The sequence below is a fragment of the Vicugna pacos genome, chromosome 8 (genome assembly GCF_048564905.1).
Source record: "Vicugna pacos chromosome 8, VicPac4, whole genome shotgun sequence".
Lineage (NCBI taxonomy): Eukaryota > Metazoa > Chordata > Mammalia > Artiodactyla > Camelidae > Vicugna > Vicugna pacos.
Window position 1 is genome coordinate 76797168 of NC_132994.1, and position 23128 is coordinate 76820295.

General features: G+C 49.7%; 1 protein-coding gene across 5 annotated transcripts in view; it reads right to left on the minus strand.

The window, feature by feature from the left end:
• Positions 1 to 23128, minus strand: part of RPS6KA2 (ribosomal protein S6 kinase A2) — a 324439-nt gene that overhangs the window by 142002 nt on the left and 159309 nt on the right. The window contains exon 1 of one of the 5 annotated variants that reach the window (XM_072966198.1): positions 7318 to 7374. The exons of 3 other annotated variants lie outside the window; for them this stretch is intronic. Coding sequence is in view for 1 of the 2 variants with exons in the window: in XM_072966195.1 (XP_072822296.1) it covers positions 5585 to 5683 (99 nt within the window). In the remaining variant the exon portion in view is untranslated. Of the gene's footprint in view, positions 1 to 5584; positions 5912 to 7317; positions 7375 to 23128 lie in introns of those variants that run through there. One more of the 5 variants, XM_072966195.1, reaches the window with a different exon arrangement.

Consider the following 23128-nt stretch of genomic DNA (forward strand, 5'->3'; position numbering starts at 1 on the left):
TGATCGCCTTCTCACGCAGTTTTGAACAAGAAACAATGCTTTGGGGAGTTTTCTCGGATGTCAGGAGAGAAAGTATGTAATGAAATTGCAAAGCTAAGGCACACCACAAATAAGGAGTTGAGTTGGTGTCTTTAAAATAGAATGAGCATAAATAAACAAAACAACAAGCAGGTGAGGTCCTCACGGGTGCAGACTGTTTCTTGGGGTCTTCTCTGCCTTTTCGTAGCTGTCGTTGCTGTCCAAGAGCCCATAAAACCAGGTTCACACAGAACTCCTCCGGGCACATTTAGTGCAACCACCTGAAAGTGATTTTAATTAGAAATGGTTTTCCCAGAAACCTCCCAATACCTGGAGAAGGGCTTACCTATCAAGGGTCAAGAAGACGCTCGAGGGTCTACCCTTCCAGGAAGTTTTCTTTTTCTCCCACGACTGGAGCCAACATTGTTCGCAATATTTGCTGAGTCGCTTCACACTTACTTTATTAGGATACCATATTTCCTTTAAAAAGGGGTAAACAATTAAAATACATTCACACGTGCACATGTGCGCACAGATAATGCCTGACTGTCTGCGAGCATTGGAAATCGGAACAAACTGACAACTGATGTAATTAGACCGTTTAATTCCAATGATGCCAATAACTTCACAGGACTCACGCCCACCACGGCCGGCTTCCATTTCCGCGTTCACGTCTCTCACTGGATGTTAATTTCACCGAGGGCAGGGGTCACATCTTTATATCTCAACTGCTCAGCATCGTGTGCATGGAATATGCTAAAAGTTGTTTAAGTGTGTAGGTAATTGAGCAAAGAAATAACATGAATGTATTTACCCACATCAGTACCCCAGCGAGAGGACCTGCATTTTGTCCTTTTCACACACCCCCTACTGTCTTTCCGTAAAAATGTCAAAAACAGGTGAAATGACAGATAATCACGAGAACCGACCTCCTGGCTTTGGTAAAACCCCAAGCCAAACAAGCGTTCCCTCGGGGAACCGGCACTGAGCATCGACGCGCTTAGAGAAGCGGTAGATAAATCTTAACCTGTGTAAACAGTGTCACTTTTCATTCACTGGACACCGGTCTTCCCTCCCAAGCCTTTCCTAACCAGCCTCTCTTGACCTCCCACAACCCTGAGCTGGGCTTTGGAGCCTGCCTGCTCGCACGGTGGAGGATTTCCTGGGGTGCTGAGGTGGAGCAGGGAGGATTCCTTCCCAAAGCTCTGCTAAGCCGGGATGTTGATCTGGGACAGGTCCTGACTTTAGAGGAAGCTGCCTGAGCTCTGGATGCTGTGGCTTTGGAACTGGCCCTGGTAATGCACTCAGAGATCCAGGGTGACACACAAGATAAGAAAGAGGAATGTCGCCGTCCCAGCCAGACGACAGGAACTCCATCTTAGCAAACGGGGCCAGTGCTAGCGAATGAAGCAGGCTGAGACACAGCCTGTGAGTACTGGTGCCCAGGAAGGGTTAATTAATTACCAGACTGAGAGTTTAGCAAGTTAGCACAAGCCATGGGTCCCCCAGGCCACAGGGGCGATCTTAGGCTCAGGCAGAACCAGCAGACACTGAACAACATCATGATGAAAAACATCAATTGGGAGTTCGGGGTTTGCAAATAGTAACCATTATGTATAAAACAGGTAAACAGCAAGGTCCTGCTGTACAGCACAGGGAACTATAGTCAACATCTTGTAATAGCCTATAATGAAAAAGAATACGAAGAGGAATATATGTGTGCGTGTGTATGACTGAAACACTGCCGTACAGCAGAAACTGACGCAATGTTGTTAAGTCAACTATACTTCAATAACAAAATAAAAATAAATTTTAAAAAAGATCTAGATAACAAAAGATCAAGAAAAAATTTTAGTAAATGTTCAAATAAAAAAATCAATAAACTCAGGAAGTATTTTATCAATATCCATAGCTAACAATTATCGACTATCAATTTTATCATCCAGATTCCGTGTAAAGTCTTCACATAGGATAGGAACTATTATCATGAGCTAGGAACTATTATCATCCCCGTTTCACAGTGAGGAAAAAGGAGGCTTAGCGAGTTTAAGAAACTACCCTGTGGTGAGAGGTGGAAGTGAGATTCCAATTTTAGGAAATCTGATGCAAAGCCCAAATTCACCTGGAGCTTCTGACTTCCAGAAAAGGTTCTCTAGAGTAATTTTAGGTTATGGAGCATGTTCCAAAACATCCCCCTAGCGTAGTTTTCTTTTTAAAATTATAATAGCCTTCATTCATGCACCATGTAATACATTATAAACTTCAATAACCATCCAACCTAAAATGGCTAAAATTAGTAATAGAGAGCACATGCTCTTATAGTAACAACTTCCTGTAAAATACTTTAGAAGGATGAGCATAGGCAAGTCATTTTGCTTCCCTGGACCTCATTTTCTCATCTATAAAATGCACAGTTGGATGAGGCAAGTTATACCGTCTGGGGCGGTGCTGTGGCTCAGGCAATGTTGTCAACGTCCTGAAACCAGAGCTTCCTTGGGGGTGAGGGTCCAGCAGACACTGAGCCCTGGCAGCTTTCTAGGGCAGGTACATAGAAGTCTACACAAGAGATCCAACTTCCCTTTAGAAGCCCCCGACATCACCCCGGCCAGAGTCAATGGTCTGGCCATTTCAGCTGGTGCAATGCCGAGACGCACAGCAAAAGCATTCAAGCTGGAATTCATAAACTGATTCCACATCTGATTAAACAACCTGGCTTCTCTGTTGGTTAGAGTTTACCAAATGTTGAGTTCTGGATCCAAAGTCAAGTCATACTTTTAAAAGCAAGGATAATAAACAAACAAGGCCCTACTGTGGAGCACAGGGAACTATATTCAATGCCCTGCAATAGCCTATAATGAAAAAGAATACGAAAGGGAATATATATCTATATAAAATATATATATATATATATAACTGAATCACTATGCTGCACACCAGAGACTAACCAGCATTATAAACTGACTATGCGTCAATAAACAGATAAATAAAAGCATGAAATACTAAGTCTGTCCCTAAAAGCCTTTTTGATAAAGATGATACTGTTTTAACCATAAAGTCCCAGCTGTTACTTTCCTGTTCATACCACTAGATTTTGAATTAGAAAATTTTTTTAAAGTCTCTGTGAATATTTTAAAATATAAATTTCACAGAAAGAATAATAATAGTAAAACACCATGTTTCTTTTTACAAAATGAGTTATCTTTTCCACTAATCCAAGCAGACGAAATACACATCCGTGTTAAGTACTTCATATGCCCCGTTTCAGAACCTCTACTATTGACCGAGCTCCCTCCTAAATTTCACATTTGTTTGGTGAGTACTTCCTGGCCTGTGACCTGCTGTGAATGTACAATGGGACAGACAGGCTTCTTTGGGAAAGGGGTGGGGCAGCAACAAGGAACTGACTGGACTGAGGCACAGGGGCAGTCACTAAACAGACTCCCCCACTAGCTGGAGGCACCAGGACTGCTACATCCTGTGTGTTTTGGATCTACAATGCCCAGAAAAGGGCTGCAGGTATAGCAAGTTCTCAATAAACACTTGCCGAAAGAAGTAGCCATTACGCTGTCAGCAAGAATCTCAGGTTTTGTTCTCAGGGTTTTTCCTCCCGAACGGTGGAATGAGGCTAGAAGCACATGTCTACCTGGATTTCACAAGTTACCAACTGAGAGGAGTGGGCGAGAGCATCTGCGGAGAACAGAGCCCGGGATCCATGCTGCCCACCTTTATCCACAAGTCTGTCCAGCACCCAGCACGGGCACTTGACTACCTGCTAATAAACTACATTTCTATCTCATCAGTTTGTCCTTCTGCATATCTGATGGCTTATGTATGGTTTTATTATACATACAGAAATGTTATTTAATAGACAGGATATTTTTATATCCTTCCACACTACAGGAACATCATTTCTATGCCCCTACTTGGTTCCTATTGTATTTTGTTAAAGCATTTCCACAGCCTGGTTCTCCTTGCTGAACCACAGCACCAGAGGTGAGTGTATTGTGCTGGGAGGATTCCCCACCCTGCAGGGTTTGGCCCAGGGTCTGTGCTCATCTTCCTAAATGACACCAGTTTACCCCCACACGTGCCTCCCCTTGGCAAGAACAATAAATGGAAGGAGATAAGGAGCTGTATGATAAAGTTGGCATTGCGATGAATAAGAACTTACTAGGTATAAAGGTAAACACTGTTCAGCATTCTATTCTTGGCAGCTTAAGTTTTTCGTTTTAATGCCTGAGACCCAGGAAAATGACTTATCCCGATGGACTCAGGTTTCTTTTCTGTCTATGTGAGGTTTAAAGCAAGCTCTCCTCCATTATTTAATTAACAGTTGTATTTGTTTGAAAGATAGGTTTTAGCCTCAGAAACCAGCCACAAAGATCATACCTAGTACTTAAAATTCTGCTTTAGTGATATCATAACAGAAACTTCTTAAAACAAGTAATTCCTTGTTGCTTTCATGTCTATCCCTGAGCTTTGCTTAAAGATCTCTTAATTGTTATGGAACCAATGCCTGTATCTAATATCATGGCAGCCGGGACAAAGAAACCCAAGATGAAAAATGTGACATTGTTCCAATGGATTTGACTTCATTAGAAACAAACACATCAAAACCCCCTCAGGGGCCACCCTTGTGGCAAAGACGAGGGTAATGTCCAAAGAAATCTCTAGGTTGTGTGATCAGCTCCCACCCATTCCCCCCCCCAAAACCCCACAATGTCTCTTTTTTTACTTAAACATGTTTCACGGTTTGGTCTTCTATTGATTCAACAATGTAATCTGGACACTGGGATGAAGAGAATAAGATTTGACTGTTAAAATACAAAACACACTAGAGAACCATCCACAGGCGACTTTGGAAACCCAAAGATGATAAAATGCGGGACCCGAGAAAAGGACAGGATTTTCGGGGTCCTCTGGGTATCAGGACGAATCTGTATCAAACCCGGAGCTGCAGGGATATTGCATCAGGCACTTTACTACTGAACACCGTTACAGGCTGGTCCAAGGAGATTGTGTTGCTGCCTTTTTTTTTTTAATCGCTTTTTGTCAATTCTAGACTGATTTTAAACACACAAACAATCTACACTACATGGTAGTATTTGTGTGGCTCTGGGTCACTATAAAACAAACCCCATCGACACGAACCGAGGGTAGGGCTGGGAGGTTCTGTACTTGGGACCTCTGAGGTGCCACACGGAGCAGCAGTCCAGCTGCACGGGCTGAAACGCGCTCCCCACCCAGAGCACCTCTGTGGGCACCCAGGGTGACTATCCCAAATCCTGCGCAGAGCACGGTACAAAATTAGTTAGACATTCAATAGGGGCAGAGTTTAGTGCCTGCTGAGGACCCGAGGACTGGCCCAATCATTAGTAAATCCCAACAACAACGTTCAGTTTTAGGAAAACTGGACCAGCTTTCAACTTTAACTCCCTGACATGGGTCTTAGCGTGACCGTGCGCGTGACAACAGAAAGGGTTCGGGATGGCCCCAAGACCCGCAGCATCCTCCGGGGCGCAGCGGGGACCTGGCTACCTGCGCGCACAGAGGCGAGGGCATTTACCTCGAGTCGGCTGAGACTGGAGCTCTTGGAGCGCGACTTCTTGCGCAGGTACACTGAGAAGAACCTGCGCACGGTGAACTTCTTCATGTTCAGCTCCATCGCCCGGCGCCCAGCCGCGAGGAGCCGAAGGGCCGGAGGACGCACATCCCCGGCGCATCCCAGGCGCGCGGGGTTAGATCCGCGTGCGGGCGCGAGCTGCGGTGGAGCCCGGCGCGGCGGCCATCGGCGCGGGGCGCGGGCTGCGGGCACAAAGGGCAGGCCAAGCCGGCCACGGCGGCCGGGGGCCCAGCGATCCCTCCTCCTGGTCCTCCTCCTCCTCCTGCTCCTCCTGCTGCCTGCGAGGACCAGCCCCCGGCAGCCCCGCCCCGCCCCCAGCCACTACTGCCAATCATCACCCGCCTTCTAGCCCCGCCCCCCGCCACTATCCCCAATCAGAGCCTGCTGCCCCAGGCTCTACCCAACCCCTCCCTCCGTCCTCCACACCTCCTCAGGCCCTGCGAGGACCAGCCCCGCACAACCCCGCCCATGCCCCGTCCCGCCACTACCGCCAATCAGAGCCAGCCGCCACGCCCAGCCACTCCCACCCTCGTTCTCCGCCACTACCACCAATCAGCGCCCACCGTCCCACTGCCCCGGGCCCTCACTCCTCCTCCTTCCTCTCTCCAAGTACTCGCTCCCTGAGGCTCCGCCACGCCCACAGCCCTCTCCGCCAATCAGAGCCCTCGGCGGCGCATGCCTAACGAGCCCGCGGAGGACTGCTGCACAGCGCTGGGCGGTGCAGCTGCTCAGATGTGCCGGTCGCCAGCTTTCCATTCTACCCCGTTGGCCTGCTGGGCTTTCTGCTGGCTTGGGGTATCATTATGTTTTCTTTCCTTAAAACATCCAAATCTGCATTTTGGCATAATACTCTTCTGCACGGAACAAAACTCTAATTGTTGATTAGCAAACACTTACAGAAAATGGATCAACATCCAGAGGGACACCATGAGCGGGCACACGTGCGCTCTGCATGCTCCCTCGCCCCCTGACCCCAGTGGCCCTCTCCTTGACACCGTCCCCACAGCCCGGGTGCCGACTCGGAGGTCCCTCAATCCGTCCCCGGGTGATGAATAGATCCCCACGCGGCCCGGGACGCAGGCAGTCAGCTGGGGAAGCCTCCCTGGCAGTGTTAGGAGAACAAAGACACACATCCGTTCTCCATGACCTCCGACTCCATATATAGAAAATTATCCAAACGGATGACTTACCAGGGCCTGAACACAGAGTGTCTTGAGTCAGGGCTCTCAGGGACCAGCTGCTGGCTGTAGGGCTGCAGGAGATTTGCTTTAAAGGGAAACACATTTTTCCCCCCTAGAAATGCTCACCAGAGGGCTGTAGGCAGTTACAGATTTGTGAGCTTAGGAGTCTGCGCAACCTTATCTGTTTTCCTCGTGTGCATTTTCCAAGTATTTTTATGTTTCAAATAGGGTCAAATAATCTCATTAGCATACTGCCACCACCCCCGAAAAGTCCAGAAGCATTTGTGCAGGCGGCGCCACATGACAGTTATCACTTTGCCAGGCAGATTGTGAAACATCTACATGTCATAGTGTTAGAGCAGGCAGGTAGCTAAATACAAGCTGGGAAAGGGGGCCATGGGCTAAATGGCAGAAAACTGCACATCTTGTGAACAATGGGGTTCCTTTGACAGACCAAGAAAAACAGGATCCTCCAGACTAATAAAAAAAACATACCTTCTGGGTTGATAAGTGTCCTGGAGGCAGAAGGGTGGGACAGGACAGGAATCCCCACCATCCAGCTGTAACCTTTCAATCACTATGACCTCAGTCCAAATGTAGCCTTTTGCTTATGATACCCCCCCATCTGAACGTAACCTTTTGTTCATTATGATCTCATCTAACTTCCCGATCAAGACTAAATAAGGACAAAAATCCCTCCTCCCCACCTGGGAAGGTAGAGCTTAGACAAAGATCAGAAAAGACAACCCCACACCCCTCCCTGCCAGTGAATATTCTGCCCATTCATTTTTACACCCAGATAATGAGCTTGCCAAGGAGACTCAGGGCAGCTACCCACCTGGGTCTGCCTACTCTTTCCTTGAGAGCGTACTGTCTGTCCCTTAATAAATCCTTGCTTTGCTTTCCTGACCTCCGTGTCTTGTTTCTGAATTCTTTCTCTGACAAGAATCTCTCGCAGACAGCAGTAGCATCTCCCAGCGTAATCAAGGTTGCATTAATGCTTGTGTCAGGCTATCCTTGCTAAAGTAAGTAAAGACAGCAGATGCCTCCATACTGCATCCGGGCAAGAGGAGAGGTCAGATCTCTCTCGGGGCTGAAGGTGGGAAGCACAGGGAGGCCAGCATCGGGATGCTGGCACTGACACGTCCTCGCTGGGTAGGCTTGAGCACACGTCACGCTCTGCATCTCTAAGATGCAAATATGTCCCCAAACCAGCCCTGCTTCCCAAGGGTTCTGCTGGAGACCCATTATCCCTACTCTGGGAACCAGCTTCTTTCCACCCCATGCCTCCCCCACGACCACTCAGGCATCCCAGCTTGAGGCAAACAAAGACAAGCCAGGGCTGTGCCACGTTGCTGCTCCGGCAAAGACAGGAGCTGATGCACATCAGACATCGGGCTGGTCACCAACGTGACCAGGATCGAGGAAGGGGCTGGCCACGGGCAGCCGGTACAACTCATCAGAGACATACGTATGGTTTGCCAGTGCTGCTAGCTCAGGGGTACCCTGCCCAGGACGAAGCCTTGGGGCAGGCCCAAATCAAGACTTGTGTTTCCACCAACAAGAGCATTCTGACCTGGCGTTACAGGGCTGGAAGGGAAACGTCTTATGGGACAGTCACGATCCTCCACATTTAAGTGTCACAAGATGGTTCTGTTGAACGTGGACATCCCAAAAGGAAAAAAAAAAAGAAGCTTTGCTCTTCCAACTGTGGAATTCATTCCATTGCTAGAACAAGTCTGTTTGCCTTTGTCCTTGTTCAGGTAAAACAGAGATACATCAAAATCTCAAGCCGTCATTTGTCCACCACTGTGCATGCCTATACCACAAAACCCTCCAGACCACCAGTCTGGAGGTAGAGATCAGAGCTCACCTTAACCAGGGTCCAAACAATCCTTGGCAAATATTGGGAAAGAACAAGTGAGCTTAATAAAGGCTGCTGCCCAGATGACGGGCTGGGGAGGCTTGGAGAAAAGACCAAGAGCTCAGCAAAGCCCTGATTCTTTCGAGTCTCTCCCTGACTCAAGTACCTTGATGAGTCTGGGACTGAATTCCATGGCCATTGCTGCTTCCAGGGGGCACCGGACTGGCCAGTGTGCATTCGATTCAGTTCAACACATGATTATGGAGCTCTTCTTAGCACGGGGCCCTGTGCTCAGCACTGGGGACACAAACGTGATTGTGACGGGAGGCCTGGCCTCCAGAAGGTCACAGCCAGGTGGAAGGGAAGGAAAGTGAATAGAAAAACCTGATGCAGTTTTCTTTTTTTTAACATTGGCTTAGATCCTAGTGACAGTCTTTTTACATTGTTAGCACCCTTTCTTTTTTGGGGGGATGGGTAATTAGGTTGTTTATGTATTTATTTGTAATGGAGGTACGGGGGATTGGACCCAGGGCCTTAGGCACTCTACCAATGAGCTACACCCTCCCCCAGTGCAGTTTTCATGTAATGTGAAAGAAACACGAAAGTGCTACCTGAACAGAGATAAACAAGAAGTCAATCCTAACTGGAGAAGCCAAGGAGGAGGTGGCATTTGGGGTGACCTCGGGGGACAAGGAGACATTTCCTGGGTGGACAGAGGAGGCAGAAACCACAGCCTGCGGAAGAATGGGGTATTGAGAACTTAGCACAAACAGAATTTCATGATTGATGAATGAAAATGAAAGTTTCTACCAAGTCCCCAGTTTGCAAGAGGTATACAACTTCAGAATCCCAAGGACAGTAGCTGAGAGCCTGTCCCACAGCTTACGCCTGGCTTCTGGAGGAGGGAGCAGGGATGGCTCTGTGCCAGGGAGGGGCCGTTCATGGAGTAGGCCTGCATTCGCAGGGCTCGTGGGGGACAGGATACGTCCAGGCTTCCTGCGGATCAGACGTGGCCGTGAAGGGAGGCCGTTTGGAGGCCTCTCACGTCCTTGCCCAGGGCAGGAGTGTGCAGCACCAGGCCCAGGGCTGTGGGAAGAATTCTACAGAACCCCCCAAATGAGAGGCTGCAGCCTGGGGGCCAGGGGTCTCCAGCGACAACAACCTCAGATGAAACCAGGACAGCTGTCCATGAGAGGAAGGGTCAGGCCAGGCCCAGAGAGCTAGGCCAGCTGGACCGGGAGCAGTTTAAGTCGGCCCTTCTCTCTCCCCTCCTCCCAGCTCCTGATCTGAAAGGGAACCTGCGCGACGGAAACTCAAGCCACGCAAAGGGATCGCTTTGTCTTGATCCAAGCACAAGCCAGGCTAGTCCAACACAGCAGTTCCCGTGGATGTGGTCAGTGAGGAGGGGTCAAGGGTGCCAGCCAGTTTTGCATCTCTGAGGGTCAACTTTGATCCATGAGGACCACGGAGCACAGGGGCCCACCCACCCAGGGTGGGGTCTGGCAGGGCTCTGCCCCCAGTGGGAGGGTGGACTGAAATAAACCCCCTGCAGACAAGGAGTCACTGAACACAGGCGTGAAACGGGGCGGGGGTGGGGGGGGTGGGAGCAGAACTCTCCCTGAGACAGCGTGAGCACAGCCAGCCCTTGCTCAGGCTTGGGGCCTTAATTCCCTCTCTACATAACCTAAAAATAACAACAAAAATGCAAGCCGAGAAGTTAAAGTGGTCTCAAATGGTTCTTACCCCAGGTGTCTAGCAGTAATGCACAGAAACGCTCTCTAGAGAAATCCACCTTAAACCCAGGATTCATAAACCATAAGGCCCATTCAATATCTTAGAAGCCTATAATGAAAAGGAATATAAATATATATATATATATATATAACTAAATCACTATGTTGTATACCAAAAACTAACACAGCATTGTAAATCGACTGCACTTAAATAAACAGACCCAGGAGTCAAAGAATTCCCTCAGGTGCAGCAGCCAGGAGCAGGAGCTCACAGGCGCTGAACACACAGCTCAGCAGGACCCTGGGCGTCAGCAAAGCCAGCAAGACACCCAGCCACAGAATCAGACGTGTGGACTTCAGCTGCCGGACTTAACGTAGAATATAAAATCATCAAATCTACTAAGTTTAAGGAAATCAAAGGAAGAAAAGAAAACATGACGAATGAACAAGAGACTCTAAAAATGAACAAAATACTTCCAGGAATGAAGCGCTTTAGTACCAGACACGAAACAGACATCGCTGGACAGAAACGTCCTCTGTCAGAGAGCAGATCGGCTCCAGCTGCGGGCAGGCGAGAGTGGTCTGAGAAAGCACGGGGGGAGGGAGCACCGCATCGTGCAGTGTGTGCTGGAAAGCAAGAGGGGATCTTAATTAAACTCCTACCCACCGCTCCGATCGTGACTTCATCTTTGCTGAAATCCTCCGAGCCTCTAGAATAAGGGTTCTCTAGACCCGGGGCTGACTTTGTCAAGGGAACTTTGACAATGTCTGGAGACACTGTGGGTTGTCACAACTGGGGATGGGAGGAAGGATACGGCTGGCATCTCGTGGTCAGAGGCCTGGGATGCGGCTCAACCTCCACGGTGCTCGGGACGCCCTCCACAAAGGACCGTCCCCGTCAAACCGCCCGTCAAACCGCCTCGGGGCTGCTGTGGTTGCCAAAGCCCACCGTGTGCGAGGAACGGGGGGCAGAGGAGGGGAGTGGCGGGGAAGAAACCTGCCTACCTTCCTCACCAGGTTGTTACCCACAAAACTGGCAACTCCACGCAGTAAAGCAATATGAGGAGGTGCTCTGTAAACTGTAAAGTGCTCAACAAAGATGTTATTCGTTACAATCCTAGAGTTTCACAGAGAAAATCAGTGTGCCTGGGAAAAGAGTAGACCCCCCACCACCCCAGTTCTAGAATTTGAATCTGAAAACTCTCTCTGTTCAACCGTATTGTCGTGTGCAGGGCACGACCAGTCACCCCGTTGCCTGGACCAGACGATGGAATTACCAGCCACCCTGTGACACCTTCACCTCATCTGTGTGACGACTCAACCACGATGACACTTTCTAAATAGTGTTAGCGTCTCCCTTCTTCCCAGCCCTGCTCTCAGGAACCATTCTCACCAGAATACAGTAATTCCTGGCTAAACGCCGCCCCCCATGACCGGTCTGCAATCCTGCTCCCAAATTGGGCTTTTTAGAAGCAGATGGGGTCAGGTCACCCAGTGCACCAGAGCTCCCTGTGTCTGCCAGGATTAAAACTGGGAACCCCAGAGCTGGGGTTCTTCTCTGTCACGGCTCCCTCACCCCCATCCTCAGAACCCAAGAGGAACATCGAGCCTCCACGGCGCTGTGCGCTGTGGCCACTGCCTGTAGGTCCTTCCTGTCCCCCTCTGCCACCTCCTGGCCTCACCTCTTTCCCTCCTTCTTTGAGATTCTGTATTCTCCTGGGAAACCTGAGGAAACCCCTCCCTTCACCCCAGGCTGTGTCAGAGGGGCCTCCCCTGGGGCCCTCGCTTTACTTATCCTGCTGGATCACGGCCCTGGCACCTGTCGCCTCTCCCACCAACCTGGAAGCGCTTGGGCGCCCCGTCCGCCGCGCTCTGTGCACGTCGGCTTGAAGAGACTCTATGATAACTGCTGTCCGGGGTTGTTGGCTATGAAGATCCGGGCCTGCATTTTTATTCCGTCTCTGTAACACACTTAGAACTCTGGAAACAGACACCGTGAACCCTTCTTACGAGGTGAAGGGACCGAGGCCCAGGGAGGTGAACCGACCACCTCAGCTGACACACAGGATGAGAACTCGGGCGAGGTCTGCGTGTCGCTGCGCTCACAGTCAGGGTGTCGAGCGCCGCGCCAGCCGGGGATCAGGACAAACCACGGGAAGGGCTGCAATCTGGGGTGACAGGCGAGGGTCCCCACTTCCCTTGGCAACGCCACTTGGCCGGGAACGCCTCTGGGGCCAAGACTCCGCAGTCGGAGCGTCCTGCAGACAGAAGTCCAGGCGGCCTCCAGGGCTTCCGGCAGCCATGGGGACAGGCGGTCTGAGCGCCTTCGGGAGCAGAGTGCCGGCTCCGCACAGCGGGAAGGTGGGGGCTCCTTGTGAGAACTTAGCTCCCTGATGAGGCGGCACGGGACACCACAGTGAGGCTCATGCCCTCGCGTGAGCGCCAGCGTCGTTAGAAAACGTCCATGTAGGTGCATCACCTGGTCTTTTCTAAGGATGGATTTTGGGGGGAGGGAGGGCAAAGGAGCCTTTCCCTCACTGGGAGGTGACAGCAGTCGTAGGAGTTCTGGGTCTCAGCTGTATTATATGCGTTTACACATAGTAATGGGTTGTGTTGTGTCCCCTTAAAGACCTGTTAAAGTCCTGACCCCCAGGACCTCAGGTTGTGGCCTTATTTGGAAACAAGGTCATTGCAGATGTGATTAGTTAAGACGAGGTCATGCGGCAGGTGGGGGACTAACCCAGTACGGCGGGGTCCCCCTAAGAAGGCCACGTGGAGGAGAAACATGGTGAGGAGGCCACGCAGACAAAGGATGGGGTGATGTAGCCACAAGCTAGGGAAGGTCACGGCTGTGACCGGAAGCAAGGAAAATCCCCCTACAGGTTCCGGAGGAGCACGGCCCTGCGAACAGCTCGACCTCGGACTTCTGGCCTCCGGATTCACAAGACAATAGATTTCTGTTTGTTTTGAGCCCCCTAACTTGTGGTGCTTTGTGATGGAGACTAACACACCCTTCTCTTCCCACAGAAGTGCCACAAACCTTCATGACAAGGATGATCAGCAGGAAGGCTCACTACTGAACCGAGAATTTGGTCTAATGATGTGTGAGGCAACTGAGCTGTGAATGGAAAAATAAGGGGTTTTCCTTGTCCATCTCAGCCTATACATAAATTACAGAGGCACTTTGAAAGGAAGGGAGTTAGCAGGAAAGAGGAAACAGGGTAACACTATAGCAGGAAGGATTTCTGTAACTTAAAAAGAAAAAAAGCCTCTTATAATAGAAAAGTCTCTCAAGTCCTGGAAAGGGTACAAAGGAGAATGTAAAATCCTTGCCAGAATTTTTTTTAGCAAGAAATGTTTATCTTTTAAAAAATATTTCATAGACGCCCACGGCACTGCAGGCACTAAATATTTATATTAGAGACGGGAACTAGGTGAACACGTGAAGAACTTTCAGGGATTCAGGGATGCTGAAAACAACAGGGGTTTAGGCTGCGTGGTGTGTCGTGCCCTGTGGTCCACCCCTCGTCTTCCTCATCAGAAGGACACGGGAGGAGGGGCACGGGCAGAGGCATTCTTGGCAGGACAGTGGATTACATACATAGAGGGAGATATCCTGAGATGCACAAAATGCCGGATAAAACAAAGGGAAAATCCTCTTTCAAAAAAAATCATGGACAAGCAAATGGTAAGTGGGGGCAACAAATGTAGGCAAAGAATGAAGAGAAGAAGATATTCTCCAAAGGCAAGCGGTGTTACGAGGTGCATCTGTCCGGGACTCCACGTCAGCCCCTGCCATCTAGGCCCAAGGTCTTGACAGGGTCTGGAGAATGGAGGCCAAGGGAGACCAGAGAAAGCCTGGGCCCACGCAGGGTGGAGGTCAGGTCAGACTCACCCTGGAAGTCAGGACCCCAGTGGGCAGACTGTAAAGTGAGCTGGGAAAATCTCACCCTGCGAGAGGAGAGCTGCTGATGCAGGTTGACCACTGGACAGAGAAAGAGGAAAGAATTCTCCTGGGTTTCTGTGGCTCATGTGCGTGCCCATTTGAGGCCAAAATTCACATCCCGAGTGTGGCCTGAAAACCTCCAAGCCAGAAATGTACTTCTGGAAGATCCCAGATGGTAGCACCCCAAACACCAGGCAGGAACAAACGTAAGTGCTCTGGAGGCGCATCCATGCCCCAAGGCTTAACTACAGAGGAAATATAAGGAATATGAGCTCACAACTGTGAATTTTAAATACACAAGGAGATAAACCACCACAAGCAACAGCCAGCGGAGATAACAACTGCAGCACCACAGAGGGAGGCGACCGAGGCTAAAACTTTTGTATCAATAACATAAAAGGCCTTTGCTTAAGATGTTTAAAAAACAAAAAGGGGGACTGAAGGCATGACAAGGAAATTAGAGACTATAAAATGGTCAGCAGATTTGAAAACAGAAGTCGAACTGTAAAACTTAAACTATAATCATTTAAATGAAAAACTCAATGGGAAGATTAAATAGCAGTTTAGAAACAGTCCACAAAGAGTTAACAAAGGAAAAGTTGGATCTGCTGGAAATGGACACAACGCAAGCCAGAACATCAAAAAGACATGAAATACAAAAGGTAGTTTAAGAGGAATGGAAGCTCGGGGGAGGAAAATGCAACACTCCTCCCAGTCTCGGAATGAGAGAGAAGCAGAGCAGCCGAGCGCTGCTCGAAGAGGTGAGACGGTATCTGAGACTTTGCCGGAGCCGATAAAGTACACCAATCCTCACATTTACAGAGGCCAGAAAAATCCTACAGAGAATTAAAGAAAAGCAAGTCCATACCTAAATACATCACATTAAATCTGAAGAATGCCAAAAACAGGGAAAAAATCTCTCCAAAGCAACCAGACGGAAAAACAGATTTCCTACAAATAAACGTTAATCAGAGCATCGACTAACATCTCAACAGCAATACTGGAAGCCGAAAGAGAGTGGAATAGTGTGCACGCAAAGTACTAAGAGAAAATCGTTTCAGCCTCAAACTCTCCACTTTGTAAAACCTCTTTCAAGAACAGGGGCAAAACAGAGACACTTGCAGATCGAGAATCAGAGAAAGTTCACAACCAGGGAAAACATACAGGGAGGGCTAAACACTCATGGACTGCATAAAAAGAAAGAAAAATCAAGTTAGAAACGAAATCTTGATTGAAAAAATAGCCTATACAGAAGGAGGGTGATGAGAGTTACGAGCTTCTAATGTCCTGGTATTTTTCTGGAAGTCAATAAAGATGCAGGTTACTTTTAGACTGAGTTAAATATATGCTAAAATTTCTAGAGTAACCGATAAAAAACAGAAATCCACTGTGTACAGTGTCCCTTGGTATCCACGGGGAGCTGGCGCCAATACTCCCTCAGATACTACAATCCACACACAGATTTCAGTCCCTCATATAAAAAGATGCAGCACAGTCAGTGGGTCCAAGGTTGGTTGAATCCATAGATGCAGAACTGAAGATAGGGGAGTTCTGACTGTAATTTCTAAACTAACAGGGGTAAAAGTATAGGACAAGAGAATATTCCAAAAGTGGGAATTCTTTCCAAAAACAGACATCCAGGAAAAGCAGGGTAAGTGGAAAACACAGCTGTTGGGAGTGGCAACCACCATGGGCCAGAGCATCTCCGCACTCTGCATCCACTCTGGCCGAGCATCTGAAGAACACACCACACACCGCCCACTCTCAACCCAGGCCCTTTCTCAGGGCTGTGTTTGCAGCAGCAGCCTTGGGGGATGAGGTGCTGCTTTCCCCCAAGACAAAGGGCAGCCTTGCTTACCCCCCGTTATAAAATACAAGACCCCCAAGCTCAGCGGTCCTCAGCTGGGATGTGGTTCCACTGTGAGCACAGCATCCATCTGGCGTCCTTCACTGCCCCCTTGGGTACTGACGGGCAAAGGAAACCACTGCAAATATGGTATTCATGTCACTTGAGTGATCAAGTCCCTTCTCTTTGACCCTGGAAGCTTATGTCTTTCCCAACATCCATGAAGGACTAACACGCTAATTATTAGTTTGCAAGTGACAAAAAAAAGTCAAATCTAGACTTCACATAAAATAAAAGGGTAGAAACAAATCAAAATATATCAAAAATACAATCAACGTTAATGGGCTGAACTCAACAGAGTGCCAAATTAATTTAAGGTAAATTTAGTTATAGAGACACTTCTAAAACAAGAGACACAGGAAATTTAAAATAAAAGAATGGAAAAGATATATCATGCAAAAACTAATGAAAGGAGAGCTGATGAAGAAATATTAACGTCATACAAAGTACACAACATACAAATTACACAACAAACATACAAAGTACACAACATAAAAAAAATCACTACATATTGAAGTTTCAATTTTCCAGGAAGATACAGTAATTCCAAACTTGCATGCACCAAATAATATAGCTTCAAAATACATTAACCAAAAATTGACAGAATTTGGGGAAATGCTTAACATATCTCTCAACAAATGATAAATCAAACAGAGAAACAAAAATCAGTAAATATTTGAATAATTAAACAATATAATTAAGCAAGTTGACTTAAGGAATATGTATATATCTCTAACCATTTTGGATTGTGCATTTTTTTCCAAGTTCACAAGGAGTATTTACCAAAAATTTACCATGTTGTCATCTAGGCCACAGAGCCTAGATCAGTAAATTATCTAAAAAATAATCGCACAAGTAAATGTTACCATATAGGTTTATTTTCTTACCATACCACAAGGATCACTTTTATTTCATTATTAATAATCCCATATGATTGGAAATTTTAAATACAATTTTAATAGAATTCTCACGTATAGAAGCCAATGCTCTATCAGAGGCTTCATGAAACAGCCATGTTTTGACACAAACCCCAAACCTGTTTCCTGATCAATGCCTTGGGCTGCCTTCCTTCTCCTGCGAACCCAAGCAAGTCTGCCAGTCCCCACCCAAATCTATGGAAACAGCCTGATGGAAACACCTGAAGCGACCTCAGCCCTTCCAACTTGTCTCGCCTCGCTCTTCCTCCTGCTGCCTCGGCTCCAGCCACACTGACCTGCTCTCAGCTCTTCAGGTATGCCCCACTCCCCACTGTCTCAGGGCCACTGCACATCCAGTTACCCCCATCGGGACCGTGCTGTGCCCCACCCCAACTCATGGAGATTAGGACCCACCTCTAGCTCCCATCTCCCATACCAGTCCTCCAGGGACACTTTCCATGAACCCCCAGAACCAGCCAGGCCCCCAGGCAGATGCTTTCAGGGTAGCAGCAATAATTTATATTGAAATACTTAGGCGTACGTGTGTGACCGCTGACGCGTGCTTTTATTCCCAATGGACTGTAGACTCCAAGAGGGCGGGAACTGTGTGTTTTGCAAACCACTACACACCGTGCCTGCAGTGATGCTTGAACACGCAAAACAAAAGTCTGCTGAACGGGCAGATGCGTGAATCAGGCAGTGGACTGCTGGCCAGAGTGCCACTGTCGCCTTCCAGCACAATGTGCTTTGTGATGTAGGACGGTGTGGAGGATGAGGACGACTCGGAAAATTCAGCTCCCCTCCTTCTCCTCTCCCTCCCTCTTCCTCTCTCAGCCAGTAATTAGCATGTCACCTCCCTAACTGAGGGGCTGTCAGCTAAATGCTAAGGACATATGACATATACTGCCCCCCAAAAAAGAAAAGAAAAAAGAATTCTTCAGCAGGGAACAGATGTCAGACTCACAACAGTACTTCCTGAAGTTCGACGCTGTGTGCAGCCCGCACTTCCGGGCCAGTGTTGCCCGCCTCCTGTGCCTGCTCCCCTGGCCATGACGCACTGCTTCCCGTTATTCCTGTGGCTGTCACTGTGCTTCCTTCCCGGGACAACGGGCTGGGAGCCTGGGGACTTTTCAGGAAGCCTGCGACTCCGAGCCCGCACCTTTGCCGGGAGCAACTGCTTCAGCCAAATCCCCCAGTCTTCTCAAGGAAGGATTAGACTGAAGTTGCAAACACGAAAGCATACTGCAAAAGCATGTTACCTTGGAAATATTTTAAAACGACAGTCTAAAAATACGAAAAACCAAAAAGAAATGAAGACCTGGGAATCTGTCACTTTCACGGAGGGTGGACATGACTGGGGTTGTGGTCTGTGTGCCCAAAAACACATCGTGAGGTCTCAACCCGCAAACCTATGAATGGGAACTTATTTGGAAATAGGGTCTTTGCAAATGCAGTCAAGTTAAGATGAAGTCATAGCTGGATTAGAGTGGGCCCTAAATTCCATGTCTGGTGTCCTTGTAAGAGACACACCCACAGAGAACACCATGTGCAGGTGGGGACAGACCGGAAGGATGTGTCCACACACCAGGGCCAGCCAGCACGCCAGCACCAAAGCTGGAGACAGATTGTCTGGAGCCTCCAGGGAGGACAGACAGCCCTGCTGATACTTTGCAGGAGAGCATCGTGAGACCTGGGGGGCGGGAGGGGGACTTCGGGGTCACTTGCTTGAGAAGCACTGGTGCAAGCAGTCCCCTTGTAGAAAGAGCCAGGGTCCCCGCGAGCAGCCCTGCATCCCAGGGGGTTTCGCCCACAGGGAGGGCCAGGTGGTGCTGGTGGGCAGGGGGGCACGTCCGGGGTAGAGGCTGAGCCCCCGGACAGGCTGTCCTGGCAGGGGCTCTCTCCGCACGGACACAGCACCCGGAGTAGAACCAGAGCCCCGCCCCGGGTCCCCCCTCCCCTCCCAGGACGCACCCTTCGCGCAGTCAGCGCTGCGGACGCTCACCCCGCGGCTTGACCTTGTTCTTCGGTTACTACAGCTCTTCTTTGCGCAGATCTGCTGTGTTTTGTTCCTCTTAGGGCCTCCTGGAATGTGCTGACCACGGGAGGACCCAGCGCTGCGGGTCAGGACGGGCACCCACGCGTCCCGCGTCCACGCCTTCCCGGTCCGAGCTGTTCTCCCCTCCGCTGGGCACACTGAACTCCGCGGCTGGGGCGGTACAGGCCCGCGCCTGCCGGCGGCCATGCTGAGCCACACAACGCCCTCAGCCCAGCAGCCGCGCCGGGGCCCGGGGAGCCCCCCACCCCGGGCCGCTGTCCGCTGTGCGCGGAGGGCCTCTGGGCACCGACGCGCCCACACTGCTACGCAGCGCGGAGACTGACTCTGCTGGCTGCAGCGTGCCTTGGGGTCATCCCACAGGCCGTCCGGATATTTTGAAAGTCCGGTCCAGCCCTCCCTCATCCGTGACTTCAGCGATTTCCCACTGTCTAGCCAAACGTTCAGGTCCCCACACGCCCCTCTGCCCTCCTTCCGCGCTTCTCAGCGACAGGGGCTCTTTACCACGGTTGTTCCGACTCACTGTAAATTACCCACACATAGTATTTTTGTTATTATATTTTTTACGAGCACCTTCATTCGGCCAATTTCCTTTCATCCTTCAAAGGTTTGTTTAGAGTCATCTCTGCTGGGAAATTTTCCTACACACACACACACCCCACACACACACCACATGCACACGTGCACACACCCCCCACCACGTACATACAAGCGCGCACACACTAATGCACACATTCCCACACACAGGCTGTCCCGCCCCACGTTTTCACGCCCTTCCCTGGAACGCCTACAGCATAACGCACACACCTGCATCACGCTCTTTACAGAAACTGTGATCGTTCATTTACCTTTGTATCTGTGACCGGACAAAGAGCCACCAGACCGTAGAAGCTGTGTCCCACTCGATAAGAAGACAAGTGGTGTGGGAGAGACGTCTAACCAACCCTCCTCGACTGCACGAAAGGACGAAGTCACGTGTCTGTGAGCCAGGGCTTCTCCTGCAGGCGCTCAGCCTGTGAGCGCTTTCCCCGTCTCCGGGGTGGGCAGATGAGGAAACACATGACCCTGGAGGATTCCCTGAACCTCTCAGGCCCTCGGGCCCGTGTGCCAGGGGACACGGGGACCACAGTGACCTCCCCCGTGACCAGTGCTGCTACCCGGAACGCCTCATCTCTCTGCCAGCTTCCGTGACAACAGGCTCGCTAGCACAGGATTTAGAACTGTGTGTCCCAACTCACACGGACGGGTCACCCTGAGCGTAGAAAGATGGCAGTCTTCACATTATTCTTATTTTAACAAACTCTTTGTTGCCCTTAAAAGAACACTGGCCTCGAGGCTGAAACATCAGACGGGGTAACGTGACAGGCTCTTGTTCCTTAGAAACGGAGGAAGAGTCTCTCAGCCCTACGCCCGTTGGCTTTGTTGAGACTGACCAAAAACGCCTCTTCACTCCCGCCCCAGCTGCCAAGCAAGATTCCCTTTCTACCTCTGCGGGAACGAGCCAGGCTCCCCGGGGGCTTCTATTCTGGGGTCCCCGGCAGGAACTCTCTCGTCACCGCATTCTTACTCAGACACTGAGCACATGCAGCACCCAGTTTACACCCGGGACTGGGAGGCGGACAAGAGGAGGCATCTCGGATTGCCCAGAGGCAGGAGGAGGGGCCGCGGGGAGACAGGGCCCACCTCTGTCGTCCTCATTTTACTGCTGTCCGCGAGGGCCAAGACATGATGGGTTTTTTTTCAGGCCAGCGTGCTGCCTGCTCTACAGCCTGTCTCAGACACAAAGTCCGAAAGCGTCAGAGCTCCTGCACTGCAGGCGCATGGGGAAACCGACCCGGGCACACGGACACAGGTGGCATTCCCCGAGATAGGAAAGTTGAATTTGTTGGCTTCACCCACTTCCCGTCCCCCTCTTCTCTCTCTGATGTGTCAGCTAAAATTCTAAATGATGTCGACCCAGACCAGTCCATGAAAGGCACCCCCGGGCCCCAGACAGGCCGGGGGGGTCAGCTTCTCGGGCAGCTTCTCGGGGTTTGAGAGGGTACGTAGCTGGGGAGACTCAGGTTGGTTTGGGTCTAAACCCCAGACAGGCCATCTTTTGTTGTTTCCAGCACCTAAAATAACGTCCCATGGGCAGCTCCGTGCCAAGGTCCCCTGCCTTCAGGACCTGCACCTGATGCGACCCTGGTGCAGACCCTCACTCAGCACCTCCTTGCCCACCAGGAAACACCAGTGCTTTGCTCAGGGTCACTGGCGCCGTGAGCATCACATCTTAGGCTAGAACCCAGGTCTCTTGGCTTCACTTTGGTCCTCTCTGTACTTTATCTCATAGTTATATCTTACCATAATTTTCTTTTTCAGTGGAAACCAGGACATAGCTTCTCCTTCTAACCAACCATCTGCAACCATGAGCTCAGCTCAGTGAGCGCAGAAAAGTGTTGTTATCAGGTGGGCAGCGATTCAAAGATTTTTTTTGTACCAGATTACGCAGTTATCTCAATGCACAGCATTATGTAAGTGCACCTGAAACCGGCCACTACGAGCGGTAAAACCCGAGACGCGCAGCTGACCGGCTTCTGCTGTGTTTCTAAAGCTTGCAAAGGGTTTGTGACACCAATCAGGCGATTTTCTTGCTTGAGCAAGAACATTTCATCCATAGAAGACAATTCTTCACAGAATGACAAAGGAAATCCAGGGAAAAGTATAAATGCTTTTATCTTAAGAAAGGGAGAAAAAAAATGTCCTTGAAGCACTCCACGCTGTCACTCTGAAATACTGGTGGCAGCGATCAAATGTGCCACCAGCACCAAGCCTGTTCAGAATCCCTACAGATGCCAACAACCCGTACACAGGATTTTAAATATTATGTCTGACTGGTCGGCTAACGATGACAAGGACACTGAGGTAGTGGTGTGTGGCTCAGGGAGTGTGCGCACAGCACGCTCTCCGCTGACTGTGCAGTTCAATACATCCTCAGAGCTTTTTCCCTGGGTCCACCTGGAATGGTCTCTGTCTTCCGAGGAATCCACGAGCCAGCCGTTTATTCTCTCAGGGAGCCGGCCACGGTGGGCGGGCGGATCTCTTGCTCTGCTGCCCTAAACGCTGACAATGCGCTCAGGTTTCAGGGACAGGAGGCTCAGCCTCTGGAAAGTGTGTTCTTATCACTGCTGCCTTTTCACTAGACCTTCATTTATTTCTGCTATTGAGTTTTCAAAACCACTGAGGCTAAAAGAATTCAAGAATGTTAGAGGAAGTGAAAATAGAGGCTCTCTGAGAATGCTGTCCTTTGAGCATCCTCACGGCAGGGAAAACCAAAGTCGGAGGACTAGGGCTGCGGACGGATTGCTCTGAAAGAAAACCTGCAAACTGCATGTGGCGAAGGCCATTCGGGCTACTGCGTCCTCTCTGCTCTATTTGCTTTGTTTTAAAAACCATCTCACTCATTATTCTGGGCAGTTTGCATTCCGATTTTATTCCTGACTTCAAAAATTCTATACAGCATCTTAAACTAATGTCTCTGGGGAAATTCGCACCAGCTGCGTTTACTCAGAGGACAGTTGAAAATGCTTATCCTTCACCCTAAAAGAAATTAGTCTGCTTTCCTCTCAACGTCACCAGACGGACTTTGACCTTTGCACTTTGTGCTCTTTGAGGAACCTAGCAAAAGGCTCGTGGAGATCGCTTTTATACGCTGCCACCACGAGCCTGACATCGTTTCTTAGCTCAATCAACTTATTTCTTCTTTTTGCTCATAATGAGCTGCTTTGTGTCCCTGAAGGACAGCTCGGCACCCGAGGCTGAAGGTGACATCATTTGATGCTGCACTAACACCTCGCAGGCAAACCCCAGAGCGGCTGCTCAGCTTGGCTTGGGGTCAGAGCACGTTC